The sequence below is a fragment of the Cyprinus carpio genome, chromosome B8 (genome assembly GCF_018340385.1).
Source record: "Cyprinus carpio isolate SPL01 chromosome B8, ASM1834038v1, whole genome shotgun sequence".
NCBI classification, from domain to species: domain Eukaryota; kingdom Metazoa; phylum Chordata; class Actinopteri; order Cypriniformes; family Cyprinidae; genus Cyprinus; species Cyprinus carpio.
In genome coordinates this window covers 28,817,873-28,838,574 of record NC_056604.1, presented here as the reverse complement: position 1 = coordinate 28,838,574, position 20,702 = coordinate 28,817,873, and the positions used below count along the sequence as shown (strand labels likewise).

The 20,702-nt window shown below is 43.3% G+C and overlaps 1 protein-coding gene across 5 annotated transcripts in view; it reads right to left on the bottom strand.

Moving 5' to 3' along the window:
• Positions 1-20,702, bottom strand: part of mib2 (MIB E3 ubiquitin protein ligase 2) — an 89,402-nt gene that overhangs the window by 56,897 nt on the left and 11,803 nt on the right. For all 5 annotated transcript variants that reach the window (XM_042729056.1, XM_042729050.1, XM_042729051.1 and 2 more), the window contains exon 2: positions 9,792-10,139. In XM_042729056.1, the coding sequence (XP_042584990.1) occupies positions 9,792-10,139 (348 nt within the window). The remainder of the gene's footprint in view (positions 1-9,791; positions 10,140-20,702) is intronic.

Genomic DNA, 20,702 nt, shown 5'->3' with positions numbered 1-20,702 from the left:
ATAAAAAGAACTCACACTAGAGCTGCTCAATTATGAAAAAATCATTATCACGATTATTTTGGTCAATATTGTAATCATGAGGTTGCTATGATATCTACATTTTAGAGACCAGCGAAATTCTCAATAGCACAGCAGAATACTAGGGTATAATACTAGCTAGTAAAAAACAACAACAGTCCACACAATTTAGAAAAAAAAACTATCAGTAATAAAAGGACAAATACAATAGAACAAAAAGATACAAATGAAATAAGCTGTGCTTGAAGGGTTTTTTTTAAGGCTAATGCAAGTCTAAAGTAAGCTAGGCTATTCAGTTAACAGCCTACAACAGAAATGAATAATCAAATGAAAAAAACAAAAAAAAACAGCATAGTCTTCACTGTAATAATTAAACTTTCTTTGTTTGACACTGAAGCTACAAAAGTCCTTCACTCAAGAGCAGTGTTTGTTTTTGTCTTTGTCTTTTGTTGTTTGATTAATATTAAGAACACAGTCGCAGCAGGAATATTAGGCTGCTGTCACTTTAAGAGCGCACAGATCCAAAAAGTGTATTTTCATTCTTAACTATTTAAGTTCATTTATTACGTGACCGATGAGGCTTTATGTGAATAATCCATCAGCGCCGCATTTTGACAATTGTTTGTGTGTATTTGACTGTTTTAGCACCTTGAGCTTAAAAAAAAGACTTCACATGTCCGTCTTCTAAGGGGCGTAGATTACGCGGGGGACGTGTGTCCCACCCCCCACTTTTAATATCATGTAAATTCGCCCCCGCACTTTTTCGGTCAAGTGTGTTCGCATAGAGGTTTTCAAGAGCTGGTGTGAATAAATATCAATTTAAACTCAAAGAGACAGGATAGTCTGTGCATGATCTGATGTTTTATGAGGACCCCGAATAAGGCGAGATTAACATCACGGAGCGCTAAACACATGCAGTGTGTGTTTCATTCATACTCGAAGCCGGAGGCGCTCTCGCGCAGAAAGTCATACGAGGAAATTCTTAATATGGACAACAGCGTCCAGCTATGGCTGTATGAAAACAGTTGTTTTAACAGAAAAACATCTCGGTTACGTATGTAACCATGGTTCCCTGAATAGGGAACGAGATGCTGCGGTGACGTCACCGTATGGGAACACCTTCGGTGTGACGAATGTCTGAAGCCCTATACCATCTCGCCAATCCTATTGGCCAAATAGCGCTTGGCACCGCCCTACGCATGCGTACGCATCGTATACCCGGGTGCCGCGCGCTATTTCGCTCAGATTTCATGAACTGAAGAGAAGAATGCTATCAGGTATGGAACGGCCGGGACCGCAGCATCTCGTTCCCTATTCAGGGAACCGTGGTTACATACGTAACCGAGATGTTCCCTTTCATAGGTCACTTCGATGCTGCGGTGACGTCACCGAATGGGAACCCTATACCATAACGCCTGACGTACCTGATAGCTGGGATCCAAGGAAGCATCTGCTCAAGCGGGGAGAACCCGGGAGCCAGGAGCCATCCTTACATCCAGACTGTAAAACTTGATAAAAGTGTTCGGTGAGGACCATCCTGCCGCAGCACAGATATCAGCCATAGAAGATCCACTGAGGGCCGCCTGAGAGGAAGCAACTGCTCTAGTGGAATGAGCTCTGACTCCTAGAGGCGAAGCGAGACCGCGCGCCTCATAGGCTAAAGATATTGCCTCCACCAACCAATGGGACATGCGTTGCTTTGTGACAGCATGGCCTCTATTCTTGTGTCCAAAACAGACAAACAGCTGGTCAGACTCACGCCATGAGGCTGATCGATCGACATAAGTCTTGAGCGCTCTGACAGGGCAAAGACTTAGATCTTCTGATCCTGTCCCAGCAGGGGGTAAAGCCTCCAGGACCGTCTGCTGAAAATGAAAGGTGTTCGAAGCGACTTTAGGGACATAATTAGGCCTCCGGTCGCAGCAATACCTTCACAAAGCCCGGTGCAAAATCCATGCACGACGGCGAAACAGAAAGAGCCTGTAAATCCCCAACTCTCTTGAGGGAGGATAAAGCCATAAGAAGAACCGTCTTCAAGGTCAGGATTTTATCCGGTATGGTTTCCAAGGGCTCAAACGGATGTCCTGATAAACCTTGCAGTACAATAGATAAATCCCATGAAGGAACTCGCACAGGGCGGAAAGGCCTCAGCCGTCGTGCACCTTGTAAAAAGCGAGAGACCAGCGGATGACGGCCCACTGAAGCGCCATCTATATATATGTGGTTAGCTGAAATGGCTGCCACATAAACTTTCAAAGTTGCTGGCGTTACTCCATCAGAGAAACGGTCTTGGAGGAACTCCAGTACTGAAGCCACTGGGCAGTAAACTGGGTCCATACTACGAAAACCACACCAGGTCGTAAACAGCTTCCATTTGAAAGCATATAAGCGTCTCGTAGATGCTGCTCTGGAATTCATAATAGTCTCGGAGGTTTCTTTCTGCAGAAAGACCGGGGACATATTAACTCACTCCGCTCAGAGGCCACGCCCACAGTTTCCACAGATCTGGCCTCGGGTGCCAAATCATCCCTCGTGCTTGCGATAGTAAGTCCTGTCTGAGGGGAATCTCCCATGGAGAGCCCGCTATTAGACTGACCAGTTCCGCAAACCACGGCTGTGTGGGCCACCACGGAGCCACCAGCAGCAGCTGCTCCACTCTGTCCAGCCGTATCCTGGACAACACTGCTGGAATTAGACGAATTGGAGGAAAAGCATACAAGCTGGTCCTGGGCCAATCGTGAGCTAACGCATCCAAGCCTAGGGGCGATGGAGGGCATAGGGAGAACCACAGCGGGCAATGCGTAGTCGTGCTCGACGCAAATAAGTCCACTCTCGCCTCTCCGAATATCCGCCATAAAAGGCTCACCGTCTGTGGGTGTAATCTCCATTCCCCCTGCTCCAGAGTCTGTCTGGATAGCAGATCCGCTCCGACGTTCAAACGTCCGGGGACATGAACCGCTCGGATCGACAGAAATCTGTTCTGAGACCAAAGGAGAATACTCCTCGCCAGCCTGCACAGGGGGCGAGAGCGTAACCCTCCTTGATGATTCAGGTACGACACAACCGCATGACGGCGGTCAGCAGATTTGAGAAATACTGGAGAGCTAGAAAAACTGCCAGTAGTTCCAACCTGTTTATGTGCCAACCGCGTTGTGTCGCCGTCCACACTCCGTGAGCTGGGCGCCCTTGACAAACAGCTCCCCAACCGGTCAAAGACACGTCCGTCGTGACAGTCTCTCGGGAAGCACAAATCCCCAGCCGAACTCCGGCTAGAAGGAACTCGGTTGACATCCACTGTTTTATTGACATAACACACCTCCGTGTCACCGAAATCGTACGATGCGGAAAACAACGGGGTGAAATGTTCTGACTTTTCGTCCACCACTGAAAAGGGCGCATGTGAAGTAAGCCCTGACAGATTACAGGGGATGCCGCTGCCATCAGACCTAACAGCCTGAGACACAAACTCACCGTCACTGTGCGACCTACTTTGAAGTGACGCACGCATGACGTGAGAGACTGAACGCGCGGGAGAGATAGTCTGGCTGTCATCGCGCGAGAGTCCAAATCTATTCCCAGAAAGGTTATCCGTTGAGAGGGGATTAAAACACTCTTCTGGAAAATTCGTGCATAAGCCCAGGCTTCTTAAATGATTCAGCACTAAATCTCGGTGAGAGAGTGCTTGAGTCTGTGATTGAGCTAACACCAGCCAATCGTCCAAGTAATTCAACACACGAACGCCCTGGAGCCGCAACGGGGCCAGAGCTGCGTCCATGCATTTTGAAAAAGTTCGGGGAGCCAGGGCTAAGCCGAAAGGAAGAACACGGTATTGATACGCTTTGCCCTCTAAAGCGAATCTGAGGAACTTCCTGTGTCTCTTGATGATCTGAATATGAAAATATGCATCCTTCAGATCGATCGTGACAAACCAAGTGTTTGGTTGAATCTGAGACAAAATGGACTTTTACCTTTAACATCTTGAATTTGCTCGTCCTGAGTGCAAGATTCAAACGGCGTAGATCCAATATGGGTCGCAAACCGCCCCCTTTTTTTGGTACAACAAAATAGCGGCTGTACAAACCTGACTCCATCTGAGAGGGGTGTACTTCTTCTATAGCCCCTTTCTTCAGCAGAGCTGTCATTTCTTGCCGCAGCACCGCGACTTCCTCTGGTTTCACAACCATGGGAAGAATTCCGCGGAAAGGAGGCGGGCCTTTTCGAAACTGAATGGTGTATCCGAGACGAATCGTGCGTAACACCCATTGCGAAATGCCGGGCAAGCGTTCCCACGCGGCCCGAAATAGCGTCAGTGGTTTCAAGGTTTCCGCCTTTTTCAGCGTTTTCATACGCGTTAACATGCCCGAATACGGAAAGCTCGCGGCGTCCGTAAGCCGGGGAAGCGCGTGCGTCAAATCCGTTGCATCTCGTTGTGTATAATCCTGAAGCGTGTCCACGGCAGGAATTAATCCAACAAGATGAACATCGGGCTCTGCCGCTAGCGAAAAAGCGGCGGCTGCGTGAGCCGTCATAAACGGGCCGTCTTTGCCAGACCCTTGTAACGTTCCTCGGATTCTGAAGGCTGAATCGCGCAGAGTGTCTGAGGAAACGCCTGACATAGTTGCTCGATCCAATGCTGCTCGAAGCGCCTTTTGCGGCGAGACAGTCAATGTTTTGAGCGTGGGGACTGCAGTGAGAGGGTTGGATGCGCGAAAAAGGTCCAACAGCGCTCTCTAGCGGAGGGCACAGTCCCTGGCAAGCAGCGAGAATATCAGGAGCTGCTATTAGGAGCCCGAGAGCGAGAGGCATTAGCCGTCGAACTCAGGTCCAATCTTTTCCGCTCTCGCTGGCGAGCCGGTGGAAAAGCCTTAGGACCCCAGTCCTTACGAGGGGGCGCCATAGGCGAAGGCTCTTCCCGTGAGGCAGCCCGTTGGCGGTTTGAAGAGGTTGAACGAGACCGCGCCGGGCGCCTGCCGCCGTTCAGTCTCCCTGGCTCTGCGTGGAATCAGCTGGCGGAAAGCGGCTGATTGCTGTTTCGCTGCCCTAAATTTTTCCACCGCCGACGTAACTGCCTCTCCAAACAAACCGTCCTTAGAAACGGGCGCGTCCATGAGAAAAGATTTATCCTTTTCCTTGATATCGGTGAGATTCAGCCAAAGGTGGCGCTCGACCATAATCAAACCAGCCATGGAACGGCCCACTGCCCGAGCAGTATGTTTGGTAGCGCGTAGCGGCAAATACGTTGCTCGACGCAGCTCTTTCACAGCCTCGGGTGTGATGCCCTCCCCCTCGTCGAGATCCTTTAAAAGCTCCGCTTGGTAGGCCTGGAGGACCGCCATAGAGTGGAGCGATGCGGCCGCCTGGCCAGCAGCCATGTAAGATTTCCCGACGAGGCTAGACGTGACTCGACACGCCTTCGAAGGAAGGAGGGGGCGAGACTTCCATGCCGTGGCCGAATTAGGCGCAAGATGTTCGGCGAGAGTCTCCTCAACCGGAGGCATCGCTGCATAGCCACGGTTCGCCATATCTGAAATGGTGGCGAAATCCGCGGCCGCAGCGTTAGTGACACGAGCACAACAGGTCTGCTTCCAGGACCTCGAAACCTCCTGGTGGAGGTCCGGGAAAAAAGGCAGGGGCCTACGGGGCTGCGCAGGAGCACGACTGGTTAAAAAAACGGTCGTCCAGCTTAGATGAAGGTTGGGCCTCGGCCTTCTCAACCTCCCAATCCAGTCCCAGCTTACCCACCGCACGAGAGACCACATCCAACAGCTCGCTGTAGGAGGGGGGGAACGCGCTTCTCCTGTCCGCTAGGAGGGAGAGGGCTGTCCGTATCGGCCATGAAGTCCTCAGACTCCGAGGCCGCGGTGGATAAGACGTCGTCGTCAAAACTGCCCACAACCGAAGGAGATAGCATCGTATGCCTCCGGGGTGGGCTGTAAACCCCCGTCCGAGAACACAACGGGTTCGACGAAGGTGGTATCCTGCACTCGGGTAGGGGAGAGCGAGCGATGTGGAGAAAACTCCAGCGCCGCGCTGTCGTCGTAAGTGAGGTCGCACATGTCTCCCCAAGCCATCGCCTCGTGCGGTGCCTCGGCAGCCGCAGAAGCGACACGGCGGGGGTTGGACGCGGGGGCGACCTTGGAAAACACTTCTACCCTCGAGCGCAGTACTTTAAGTCGCAGGCCATCACAGTGGGGACAAGAGAAAAGGCCACTAAGCGCAGACTGCGCGTGATGTAATCCCAAACAGACTACGCACCTTTCGTGAGTGTCTCCCTTAGTGATGAACCTGGTACACAGTTCCTTGCACTTCCGAAAGCTCATCGCGTCCGCGAAGAGGAGTTAACACTGCTCGAGAAAACCGCTATGAACGCGAGATGATTCCAGGGCACAGATGATTCTATTTCCTGAAGGAAATGAAATCTGAGCGAAATGGCGCGCGGCACCCGGGTATACGATGCGTACGCATGCGTAGGGCGGTGCCAAGCGCTATTTGGCCAATAGGATTGGCGAGATGGTATAGGGCTTCAGACATTCGTCACACCGAAGGTGTTCCCATACGGTGACGTCACCGCAGCATCGAAGTGACCTATGAAAGGGAACTGAAACGTTTGGAAACATGAAGACATTAAACTTACATATGCGACAATATATGGTTTATTTGTGTTTTTCAAGTCATCTCCAGCAGGTGACAAATAAAGTATATGAACAATGCAGTGCTAATTGACATTTCTTACAGTATAGAAAATATCATGCCTTATTATGTGATAAAAAAAGTGTTTGTAGTATATAAACAAATCATTATTATTGGTTATTGTCCAACAGTTATAGATTTCTAAGCCAATTAAAAGCTAGAAATTAGAGGGAAAATGCCTGTAGTATACACTACCAGTCAAAAGTTTTTGAACAGCAAGCTTGTTAATGTTTATAAAGAAGTCTCTTGTGTTCCCCAAGCCTGCAATAATTTGATCCAAAGTACAGCAAAAGAGTAAAATGTTGAAATATTTTTACTATTTTAAATAACAGTTTTCTATTTGAACACATTTTAAAATATAATTTGTGATTTTAAAGCTACACCTTTAGCATCATTACTCCAGTCAAACAATTCTTCAGAAATCATGTTGATATTCTGATTTGCTGCTCAAAAAACATTTATTATTATGATGATGTTGAAAACGTCGTGTAGAATTTTTTCAGGTTTCTTTGATGAATAGAAAGTTCAGAAGAACAGCATTTATCTGAAACAGAAATCTTTTGTAGCATTATAAATGTCTTTATCATCACTTTTGATCAATTTAAAGCATCCTTGCTAAATAAAAGCATCCTTGCTAAATAAAAGTATTAATATAATTTATTTTCAGAAAAATAAAAATTATACTGACTCTAAGCTTTTGACTGGTATAGTGTATAATGTTACAAAAGCTTTTTATTTCACATAAAACCTGACCACTGCCAGTTTATCCACTTGTATCTCAGCACCAGTTGGCGGAAAACAAAGCATATTTAAATTCATTCACCATCAAGTGCACTCGTTCCTGTTTGTGTCGTCAATCTGGCAACCTGCGTCTGAGGAGGAGGGGCTGGGTGAAAAAAACCCTCTCCAATATTTTGAATTTGGACAGCAATACCTAGTTCAACCACTCGGTGTCAATCCTACATACAGCACCTTTAAATAGTAAAAATATCTCACAACATTGCTACTTTTGCTGTACTTTAGCTCAAATAAAATCAGGCTTGGTGAGCAGAAGAGACTTCTTTATAAAACATTCAAAATACTGTTCAAAAACTGTTGACTGGTATATAGATTACAGAAATGTTATACTGTAATGTAAACCTCCTGGGGAAGAGTGCAAGTTTCGCGCTTTTAAAAACAAATAAATCAAATCAACTTTAATAAATCAAGCATGTCCCATTTTGCAGAAGTTCATGATTTTACTGATTTGTATGGGAAATTGGGCTTTTATGGAGGTACGAAAGCGCACCACTGGAAAGGGGACATAATGGGGCGCAATAATAATTTTATCTTGATTATAGTATTTTCATCATCGTTGGAGGCCAAAATCAAAATTTCTGTATTAATTGCACAGCCCTAACTCACACACTCTCACACTAATGCACGCACACACACTCACACACTCTCACACGCACGCACACTCACTCACACACACACAAACACACTCACTCACACTCTCTCTCTCTCACACACGCGCGCGCACACACACACACACACTAACTCTCTCTCTCACACACACACACTGATTACTTGCAGTCGGCAGGAGTTTATTTAAAACTTATTCACTATTATTGAGAAAATAATGAATGTGTTTCCTATTCTGAACATTAGTTAACCACAATAATAAGCATCAACTAACAAAAATATATAAAAATACCCCCAAAATTCAAATTGTGGGGGCATTTTTTTTTTTATTTTATTTTATTTTTGTTTCTGCTTTGTTTCTGTTTTTGCTTCTTCAACAAAAATAGCTCCAAAAAAAGTGAGTTACTGAATGATTCGATGACTCACTCAATCCAACAGTGATGTGTGGCCATGCTGATTGTAAGGTAGGCACAAGAAAATATCATAAAATAACTCGGTGCCCCTTTTCCTGAAACAGTGCAATTTGTATTAACCTTGCTCTCCATGTTGCATTAAAACTGCAGGCGGCATCACTACGTTCTGACAAAATTGTAATATTTACAGACAAATGTACTGTGCTGCATCTAATTAGAAGAGTGCTCCTGGCGATCGTTAGTTGTGCTTCCTAGCATTGACGTGTTATATATAATTTGTTTATATATTATTTCTATATCTCCCCACAACTCTTCAGCACCCCAGACCAAAGCATCGTCACTCTACCAGAGTATATGTTTTATTTTGCCACATGTAATATGGCAACCCAATGTTAATTACATTGTATTCTCTGAAGTCACCATGTAAACATGATGGCACATGTTTTTGGTAATTATTAATTTATGTTATATATACAGTAGTGGCCAAAATGATTAGAACACTAGCATTTTAAATTTTTAAGTGTCAGTAGGAAATATCAGTTCACATTTCCAATCATTCATTTAGCCATTAATGTTAATAATGCAGTGAGAGTTTTGTGCTGCACACAGAGATGTGATCTGATCATCATCAGTCTGTCTGGAGTCACATGAAGAAGCAGAACAAACTGAGACAGACTCAATCCAGAAGAACTGTGTCTCCGAGACGCTTCAAGAAACCTTCCTGCAAAGCTCCTGAGAAACTCTGCTCAAGTGCACCGAGGACAAAACCTGCTCTAAACACAGAGGATGCTCCACCAAATGATGATTTCATTTAGTTAATAGAAGTTAATTGATAAACCTACTTAAGACTTTATTTCTGACAGCATTTTTACACAAGTGCCTCAAACTTTTAACAGCTCTGCAGCTTTGCAGGAAGGTTTCTTGAAGCGACTCGGAGACACAGTTCTTCTGGATTGAGTCTGTCTCAGTGTGTTCTGTTTCTTCATGTGACTCCAGACAGACTGATGATGATCAGATCACATCTCTGTGTGCAGCACAAAACTCTAACTGCATTATTAACATTAATGGCTAAATGAATGATTGGAAATGTAAACTGATATTTCCTCCTGACACACTACAGCACAAGATAGAAATAACTGTCTTAAAACCATTTTTAGCTGCTAAAAAAATACTAGTGTTCTAATCATTTTGGCCACCGCTGTGTAAGCTTCTGCAGCTGTTGCAGTGTTTAGCATGGCTGTAACTGGAGGAGGTGTTGGGTCTCACCGATCTGTGCATTGTCGTACAGCAGCAGGTCGTAGGCGTTCTGGTATCCGGTGCGGTAGTTGGTGCGCGTTCCGCTGTCCCACTGCACCACCACAGTTTTGTCCGGTGTGGTGGTGCTGCCCTGCCGGCCGATCTCCACCACCGTGCCCACATGCCCCTCTCCTTCATCCTGGTTCCCCCACTTCCAGTCCAGGCCGCGCACCACGCGCATGCCCACCTCCATGCTGCCGCGCGCCGGCTGCCCACTGTGGCTCTCGCTGGGCTTGCGGTGCACTCGCGGGCCAGCGGTGGCTGCTGGGGGTCGTGGCGCCGCGAGCTGAAGGGTCTCTGGAGACAGATCAGGGGTGACTGGAAACACACACAAGGACAGAGACTTTCAGTTCTGCAGTTCTCACCTTTCAGTATCAAGTAGGGCTGCTCAATTATGACACAAATCTTAATCACGATTATTTAGGTATAACAAATCTACCCCTCAACATTACTGTTATAAACCATGCCAACCAAGCCATGTCTAAAAGGTAAAGGGGGAGGTGTTGCTACTATTTATAACAATATTTTCATTATTTCTCAGCGGGTGGGCTTCAAGTATAACTCGTTTGAAGTAATGTTGCTTCATATAATATTATCCAGAGAAATAAGTGTTAATGATAAGTTTGTACTGATGTTTGTACTGGCTACTGTATTATTATTATACTGAATATCTATCAGAGATAGTGCTGGCTGCAAATAGTTTTAATTGTTGGTGATTTTAATATCCATGTTGATAATGAAAAAGATGCATTGGGATCAGCATTTATAGACATTCTTGAACTCTATTGGGGTTAGACAACACGTCTCAGGACCTACTCACTGTCGAAATCATACTCTACATTTAATACTGTCACATGGAATTGATGTTGATGGTGTTGAAATTATGCAGCCAAGCGATGATATCTCAGATCATTATTTAGTTTTGTGCAAACTTCATATAGCTAAAACTGTAAATTCTACTCCTTGTTACAAGGACGGTAGAACCATCACTTCTACCACTATAGACTGCTTTGTAAGTAATCTTCCTGATGTATCCCAATTCCTCAGCACATTCAATAGCTCAGAAAAACTTGATGATGTAACAGAAACTATGGACTCTCTCTTTTCTAGCATGTTAAATACAGTTGCTCCTTTACGCTTAAGGAAGGTTAAGGCAAATAGTCTGACACCGTGGTGTTAATGAGCACACTCGCACCCTAAAGAGAGCAGCCCGCGGAAAATGGAGAGCAGCTGGAGGAAAACAAAACTAGAGGTATTTTGTATTGCTTGGCCGGAAAGTAACCTATCCTACAGAAAAGCATTAAAAACTGCTAAATCTGATTACTTTTCATCTCTTTTAGAAGAAAACAAACATAACCCCAGGTATTTATTCAATACAGTGGCTAAATTAATGAAAAATAAAGCATCAACAAATGTTGACATTTCTCAACATCACAGCCGTAATGACTTTATGAACTACTTTACTTCTAAAGTCGATACTATTAGAGATAAAATTGTAACCATGCAGCCGTCAGCTACAGTATCACATCAGACAGTGCACTATAGATCCCCTCAGGAACAGTTCCACTCATTCTCTACTATAGGAGAGGAAGAATTGTATAAACTTGTTAAATCATCTAAACCAACAACATGTATATAAGACCCTATTCCATCTAAGCTCCTAAAAGAGGTGCTTTCAGAAGTCATAGATCCTCTTCTGACTATTATTAAATCATCATTGTCATTAGGGTATGTCCCCAAAACCTTCAAACTGGCTGTTATTAAGCCTCTCATCAAAAAACCACAACTTGACCCCAAAGAAGTAGTTAATTACAAACCGATCTTGAACCTCCCTTTTCTGTCCAAGATACTAGAAAAGGTAGTATCCTCACAATTATATTCCTTCTTAGAGAAAAATGGTATCTGTGAGGATTTCCAGTCAGGATTTAGACCGTATCATAGTACTGAGACTGCTCTCCTTAGAGTTACAAATTACCTGCTCTTATCATCTGATCGTGGTTGTATCTCTCTATTAGTGCTATTGGATCTTAGCGCTGCGTTTGACACTATTGACCACACCATTCTCTTGAATAGACTAGAAAACTATGTTGGCATTAGCGGAAGTGCATTAGCATGGTTTAAATCGTACTTATATGACCGCCATCAATTCGTAGCAGTGAATGAAGAGGTATCATATCAATCACAAGTGCAGTATGGAGTACCTCAAGGCTCAGTACTAGGGCCGTTACTTCTCAAAACTCTGGCAATTTGATAATACCTAGAATATAAAAATCAACTGCGGGTGGCAGATCCTTCTCCTATTTAGCACCCAAACTCTGGAATAACCTACCTAACATTGTTCGGGAGCCAGATACACTCTGTCAATTTAAATCTAGATTAAAGACCCATCTCTTTAACCTGGTTTATATAACACACTAACACATTTCTAATATTCAACTCCGTTAAAGGATTTTTAGGCTGCATTAATTAGGTCAATCGGAACCAGGAACACTTCCCATAACACCCGATGTACTTGCTACATCATTAGAAGAATAGCATCTATGCCAATATTAGTCTCTTTCATTCTTATTCCAAGGTCACCATAGCCACCAGATCCAGTCTGTATCCAGATCAGAGGGTCACTGCAGTCACCCGGATCCAGTCTGTATCCAGATCAGATGGTGGATCAGCACCTAGAAAGGACCTCTACAGCCCTGAAAGACAGCGGAGACCAGGACTAGAGCCCCAGATACAGATCCCCTGTAAAGACCTTGTCTCCTAGACGACCACTGGGACAAGACCATAGGAACCAGTTGAGTCCTCTACACAATGTGACTTTGCTGCAGCCTGGAATTGAACTGCTGGTTTCGTCTGGTCAGAGGAGAACTGGGCCCCGACTGAGCCTGGTTTCTCCCAAGGTTTTTTCTCCAGTCTGTCACCGATGGAGTTTTGGTTTCTTGCCGCTGTCACCTCTGGATTGCTTAGTTGGGAACACTTATTTTCCAGCGATATTGTCGACTTGATTGCACAGATACTATTTAAACTGAACTGAGCTGGATGATGACATCACTGAATTCAATGGTGAACTGCTTTTTACTGAAAATGTAGTGTTTACTATCCTCATATTGGATTACTGACACACTATTTTCATATTTAATACTGTAATGTTGCTTTGACACAATCTGTATCGTTAAAAGCGCTATATAAATAAAGGTGACTTGACATGATTATTAGTGGGCCATATGACCAAAACTTTAGATGGAAGATTTATTTAAAAGATATAAAAATGTGACCCTGCACATCAAAACCAGTCATAAGGGTAAATTTTCTGAAACTGAGATTCATACATCATCTGGAAGCTGAATAAGCTTTTGGCTGAGATACAACTATTTGAATATCTGGAATCTGAGGATGCAAAAAAAAAATAAAAAATAAAAAAAAATACATAAGTAAATTTTGATTACAGCCATTACAGGGGAAACCGCTTGTTCTACCGCTCTCAAAGCGCCTCCTGCTGGCAGAGAATCAGTTTGCATTTTCAATAATAAGCCCACCTCCAGCAACATGTTTCTGTTGTTGCCCAATTTTTTTGTTTTCTGCAGCAAATCACACCACTTTTCATATTCTTTATCCTGGCTGAAGCACATTTGTTTCAAATCTATAAGAATAATCAGCCTACACTACCAAAAAATTTGTATATCGTGAATTTATTTTTTTTTTGGTAACATTTCAAAAAGTGAAACTTTCATATATTCCAGATTCATTACATGTAAAGTAAAACATTTCAAAGGTATTTTTTGTTTGTTTGTTTGTTTGTTTTAATTTTAATGATTAGAGCTTACAGCTCATGAAAGTAAAAAAATCCTTTCAAGCTTGAGAATACTGTCAATCAAAGCTGATTCAAACACTTGAGAGAGCTTCACAAGGAGTGGACAGAAACTGGAGTCAGTGCATCAAGAGTCACACGCTCAGATGTTCAAGCCCCTACTGAAACAGAAACAACATCAGAAGCATGTCACCTGGGCTAAGGAGAAAAAGAACTGGACTGTTGCTCAGTGGTCCAAAGTCCTCTTTTCAGATAAAAGTAAATTTTGCATTTCACTTGGAATTCAAGGTCTGGAGTCTGGAGGAAGACCAGAGAGGCACAGAATCCAAGCTGCTTGAAGTCCAGGGTCAAGTTTCTGAAGTCAGTGATGATTTGGGGTGCCGTGACGTCTACTGGTGTTGGTCCATTGTGCTTTATCAAGTCCAAAGTCAATGCAGCCATCTACCAGGGGATTTTGGAGCACTTTATGCTTCCATCTGCTGACAAGTTTTATGAAGATGCTGATTTTCTTTTCCAGCAGGACTTACCCACAGTGCCACCTACCCACAGTGCCAAACCCACTTCCAAGTGGTTTGCTGACCATGATATTACTGTGCTTGATTGGGCAGCCAACATGCCTGACCTGAACCCAATATGGAATCTATGGGGTATTTTTAAGAGAAAGATGAGAAACAGCCGATCCAACAATCCAGACGAGCTGAAGGCTCAATAGCCACAGGCTGATCGCTTCCATGCCACACCTCACTGATGCTGGGGTTTGTGCTAAATAAGCCCCGACCAAGTATTGAGTGCATAAATGAACATACTTTAAAGGTGACCTATTATGCCCCTTTTTACAAAATGTAAAATAAGTCTCTGATGTCCCCAGAGTGTGTGTGTGAAGGTTTAGCTCAAAATACCTTGCAGATCATTTGTTATAGCTTGTTAAAATTGCCACTTTTAGGGTATGAGCCAAAACGCGCTGTTTTCGTCTTTGTGGAGGGTGCAGCTTCAAGAGCTCAAGCTCCGGCAATACCGATGCTAGCCTTTGCAAATAAACACTCCACTATTAGTACAAGCCTGTTATCTTTACAGAAAACACACTCAGTTTAAAAATCAGTCATCTGATTGTACTGTGCATAAAAAAAATGCACTTTATGAATTACACAGACGGGAGCACGACGCAATAAAAATAACTCATGGTGCCACACAAACTTTATAAACCCCACTTGTGATTATAAGCTTGACTAATTCCAGCGGTCGAATTCATATTGCTTTCACATGTAATTTTAACTCCCACATTCCTATTCACGATCATTCTGGTAGCACGTGAAGGCAGCATCATTGGTAGCTTTAGCAACATTAGCCTTACAAAGTGCCAATAAGCTCTTTCAGAAAGGCAATTTGGAAAACAAACACGTTATACTTACTTCTTCTGGAGACACAGCTGGATCACAAACAGTTGGCACTGCTCCATCCTTCAGAAGCAACTTTTGTGCAAAGCCTGCTTTATACTGACACTCATTCACAAAGCAGTCTGGTGTAAAATGATTCGCGCAGACATAAACGAATTTTGGTGGAGTTGAGGGAGCATTTTCTTCTAAAACCAAATTAATCTGCCTCGTATTCAGCAGCTCAGATAGATTTCGGGAGTAAAGGGAGAGATATGTAGATTCATACATCCAGCTGCAGAACACCTAAAATGCTTCGGAGACATTCTCATCAGTGCAGCAATGGTGGACTGTGTTCAACTCACTGTGAACTCGCTCAGGGTGGTTCTATGTTAAAACAGCAGTGTCTGTCAACATTCATGGGCAGGGCCTGTGGGTAATGTGAAGTCACATTAGCACCAAGTCGGAAAACAGGTACAGACACCACTTATTATTTATGGAGATTAAAAAAAAGACTGGGTGGATTTTTATCATTATAGGGTGGTTGTGTACATACTCTGCCAACACACATTCATGTCCAAACACCATGCAAAAGTGAATTTGCATAATAGGTCCCCTTCAAGAGGATATCAAAGAGTCTGATATGTGTTTAACATTATCCAGATTTAATTAGCAGTCACTGAAGCGGTACATCTATCATTTCAGTAGCGTCTCTGGTTTCAGGCAGAATTACTATGTTGTGATGTTGTTTCTTGTTGATGAAATTACTTTTACTGTGGTAAAGAGAAAAGGTAATTTAAACAGGGAACTGTTTAAAAGTCAATACATAGAAATATAATGTGCTTTTTTCTTTGCAAATATTTATGTTATACTTCATAAATCCTGTTGGACAGTAGTTAAAGTCAACGTAAAACAGAACCTATTTCTTCAGTTTCTGAATATTTTTCTCATTTAATGCCTCGTTTCACTTAAACTGTAACGTCACAGAAACAAAATGGGTTGTGAATGTGTCACGTTGCATTAAAAACAATATTTCTGCGATGAAAACTTTTTGCTTGTCAAATGTTAATATAATATGCATTAGTGAAGTTGTCTACAAAGGCATAATTGTTAGGACTTCTTATCATATTTCAACCTTAACACCAGAACAGATGTGACAAGTTTCCAGAGATACTGAATGTGAAATTGTGTCAGAGATCACAATTCAAGCCGTTTATGTGCTGTCTCCAGCTGAAGGGCGTAAGGCTGAGAGCACATGTCTCATATTCTCATGACCCCAGTGCTTTTTATGTTTTTCCTGAGGGATTTGTCATATACTGTAATATCCATTTAACATTGCATCAGTCGCTTAGTCTCTATTTTAATACATTGGTCTGGGAAGCTCCATCCACAATGACATCTCATTGGTTTCAAACTTTGGTGGAAAAAACTAAGCATGGTCTGGCAGGAGCACGGCATTGCTGTCATCCGGTATGAACAGGACTGGTGAAAAGGGTGTTTCTGAGTCACTGCTCAATCCTGGTTTAAATGGTCTGATATTGTGTCTGATCTATAAATGCATGCTTTTAAAAAAGAAAAAAAAAAGGTTAAGATCAGTGTTGTGTGAAGTTTCTGCTGAGCCAGCTTACTAAAGTAAGAACGCGGTTCCTTGCAGTGAGATACTACAGCACCTGAGCCACAAAGCATGCATAAAAACAAAAAAGAAAAAGTTCAAAGAATATCTTTCTTTCTCTTCTATAAAAACTGTCATTGTTCCATTCAAGTAAATCCAATCAAACCCAAATGCAACCTTGTGAAGCGGAGATCAGTATTCAGACATAACCAGCCGTAGTAATGAATGCAGTCAGAATGATTATGCAGCGGTAGGTGTCACACAGTCAAAGCGGACCTTGTACAAGCTGCTGAAATCAGATTTAATTAAACAAGCTAACATATGCCAGCTGTTTGCACCAAAAACTGCCTTCAAACTCTGTCTCATAACTACAACAGACACGGAGAAGAGCAGCAGATGTGTGTCCGCTCACAGCCCTGGGCCCTCAGCCTGGTGGACCAACGAAGGGAGTTTATCTGTTCTCGCTCAGACGGCCGGGATCAGAGCTTCTCAACAGATGGACAGCTCTACAGTCAAGCAGCTTTCTCACTGAGATTCACACAGAAGTCCATGCAAACAGCTCAGCGAACCCCGCTGGCCTTCACAGCACTGGACGATGCACAGAAACTGAAGGAAAACCTGCTCAAAGACTAAGACTGATACAAGCATCCTGTTACAGCCAAAGACCAACGCAATTGGATGTAAATGAAAAAAATCTGTTTATTTGATGAGAGGATTGCACAAAACAACTCCATTAGGGCTTTTAAGTCCAGATGCTTACATATAACTCAACAAAAAAATACAAATTCTCCACGATGCATGTAATCTGAGGAGGTCTGAGCGATGTCTCCCGTCTCACTGTACTGTTATCTTTTTATCCAAAGCAACAGAGTTTTACGCTTTACACAGAGTATATATGCAATTTATGACACATACAGATGCAGAAGTCTGGTATAAACAAAGACATTTGGAGGAGACAAAACAAATATTAAACTAAATACATAATTATAAGCATATATGATTTATCCAAGTTCTTCAGGTGGTCTCTGGTAATTTCATAAGCATAACGTATTTTTATTATCGCAATTGTTAGGATACAGCATTTAACACATAATACATTTCACGAGTTCACACATACAGATAATGAACAGAGTAAAGGTTATGCGTATTGGGTGTGCCGTCCGGGGACAGCAGTAGGCAAATACAGAAAAGGCTTCTTCAGAAGCGAGCATTGCTGCAACAGATTAAAATACAAACAAAGGCTCCTACTGGAGCGGGAACTGCTGCGGCAGTGAGGACATATGGGAAGAAGGAAGGGCGAGCATGATGGGGAGGAGGAAAGATAGCTGCTGGAACCGCTTGCGGAGGCAGCCTCACGCTAGCGTTTGCTACGGGAGCTGGAGGCTACTGAACAGAAAAATGGTTATTAGTAGCATGAGGGAGCTGAAGAGATGTGGGCATGTGTTACAAATGGAGGCAGCCTCACGTCTGCTTCGGCTGCTGTAGCTGTAGGCCATGGGAAGGGGTGGGGTGTGACCTTCTGAAGAGCCTGTGTAGCCTGCACTGCTAACAGAGGGAGCCTCATGCTAACGTCTGCTACGGGAGCTGGAGGCCACTGAAAAGAATAAAGGGGGTTAGAAGTAACAGGATGGAAATATTGAGATGTGCGGGCCTGTGTTGCAAGTAGAAGCAGCTTCATGCTTGCTTTGGCTGCTGTAGCTGTAGGTCGCGGGAAAGTGGAAGGGTTAGTGACATTTAACGGGACAAGCTGGGTAGCCTACGGTGTTGCCGACTTAGCGATTTGTTGCTAGATTTGGCAATACCTCAAGCCTTGTCCACATTAATAAGTTTCCATTGAAAATGCATCTTTTCCTCTCATTTTGGCCTTCCAGCCTTTTTAAATGCTCTGCAGAGAGGATAAATTTGAAAATGCCGTTTTCACGTTGTAGTATGGACTGTGGAAATGGAGGCTTTTGAAAATGATGAAGCATATTTATTATGTAACGCATTGTACCATTAGACACGTTTATACCAGTAGCGTAAATTTTGCAGTTATGTGCTATTCACTTTCACACTGTTGCTAAAGATATTTACTTTGCATGCTCTTCATATTACAGTCCTAAAAAAGACGACAGAAACTTTACTCACGATTGCTGTCCTGCGGCAAAACACAAGGGCAGTTGCATTTTAGATCAATTTGCAACACGGCCTGCGCCGCTAGCGGAGGCCGTGTTGCAAATTGATCTAAAACGCAACTGCCCTTGTGTTTTGAGAAGATGAAGCCTGGTGCTCGGCGGCCGTGTCTGGCGGGGTAGGAGTGATCATGGGGCCAGCAAATTGCGGCAGATCTGAAAAAAATCCCCGATGTAGTTCTCTTCGTTAGACGGGAAATTGGGACTGTGATAAGATGGCAAACGGAGCGAACCGATTGCTGAAAGACTAGAGATAATGAAGGTAAGGCTGCTTTGATTATTTATAGGGGTTCTCGCTTGTGCTGATTGGATAGATGGTGTAGTTACTGATGATGGACTGGCCGTGTTAATTATCTGCGCGTGCTCCTCCCCAAATTTGTTAATAAAACATCACTTCTGCCTCATACGTTGATCAGAATTCGCAAACGTAAGTTAATTCAAACACATTAGATGGTGTCTGAAAGTGAGTTTTGCCATTTAACTTTTTTATATAATAATAATAAAAACACGGCCCATCCAGATAAATACATCATAGAAAAGAAAAACGGCACAATGAAATGTCATGTCAGGTGCCTATATACAGTGCCCTCCATAAGTATTGGAACAGGAAAGAAAAAAATTGCTTTCTCTGCTGTGGAGTCAAGACATTTGCAAATATGATTAAAAGATGAATATGTGACAAAACTACAGAATGTCACATTTTATTATTAGGTCTTTTGAAACACATGTTTTACCAAATAAAAAGGACAACACTTTTAGAGTTCATCCCACTATTTGATGTGAGCATAAGTGTTGGAACAGTTGAGTTTAAGGCAGATGTAAAAGATTATTGCAGCCAATTCCAACTGTTGCTTGTTTTGGGGAGTTTCTGTCTTTAGTCTCCTCTTCAGCTGGTGAAATTACTGTTCAATCAGATTTAAATCTGGAGATTGATTTCGGCAATCTAAGACTTTACATTTCTTTGCCCTGATAAAGCCCTTGACTGAACTGGCAGGGTGTTTTGGGTCATTGTCCTGATCCAAAATGAAGTGCTTTCAAATGAGTTTGGTGGCATTTTCTTGAATATTGGTGGCCAAGATGATTTTGTACCCTTCCAAATTCATTCTGCTACTGCCATCATACATTAAGTCATCATTAAAATGAAGAGGTTCTGTTCTAGAGACAGCCATGCATGCCCATGCCATGACACCACCTCCACCAAGCTTTACAGATGAGGTTGTATGCTTCGGATCATTTGCAGTTCCCTTTTTTTCTCCACACTTTTGCTTTCCAATCACTTAGATAAAGGTTCATCTTTGTCTCATCGGTCCATCAACTCAGTTCCAAAACTCTACTGGCTCACCTTTGTGAAGAAGCTTGGCTTTCTATTCTTGGTGCTGATCAGAGGTTTGCATCTTGATGTGTATCTTCTGTAATTCTGTGTCAAGTTCTCCTGCGGACTGTAGATTGACAGAGCATCACCCCAGCTTTCTGGAGGTTGTTGGTGATTTTACAGACATGTATTTTAGGGTTCATTTTCACAGCTTTTATGATTTGTCTGTCATCAACTACTGTTGATTTTCTCAGCTAATCAGGTCGTCGTGGTTGCTGATGTTGCCAGTGGTTTCCAAACTCTTGATTTCTCCATGCCCTTTGTTTTTCCTATAGTTCTAATTGACTTACTCTTTTCTTTTAGCATCCAAATTGCTTGCTTTTCTTTCAGAGTCGGCTTCCTCGTCTTCATCCTGGTTTGTGTGTCATCATCAAATGCAAGACGTAGAATGCAGAAGCAATGGATATAACTGATAAGACACATTCCCTGCTTTTAATATCTGAAGAATTAATGCAAGAGGACACAGCTGAACACTTAGAAAGACATGTGAGGCACCTGTTCCAATACTTATGCTCACATCAGGAGATGGGGAGATGAAACTCTAAAAGTGC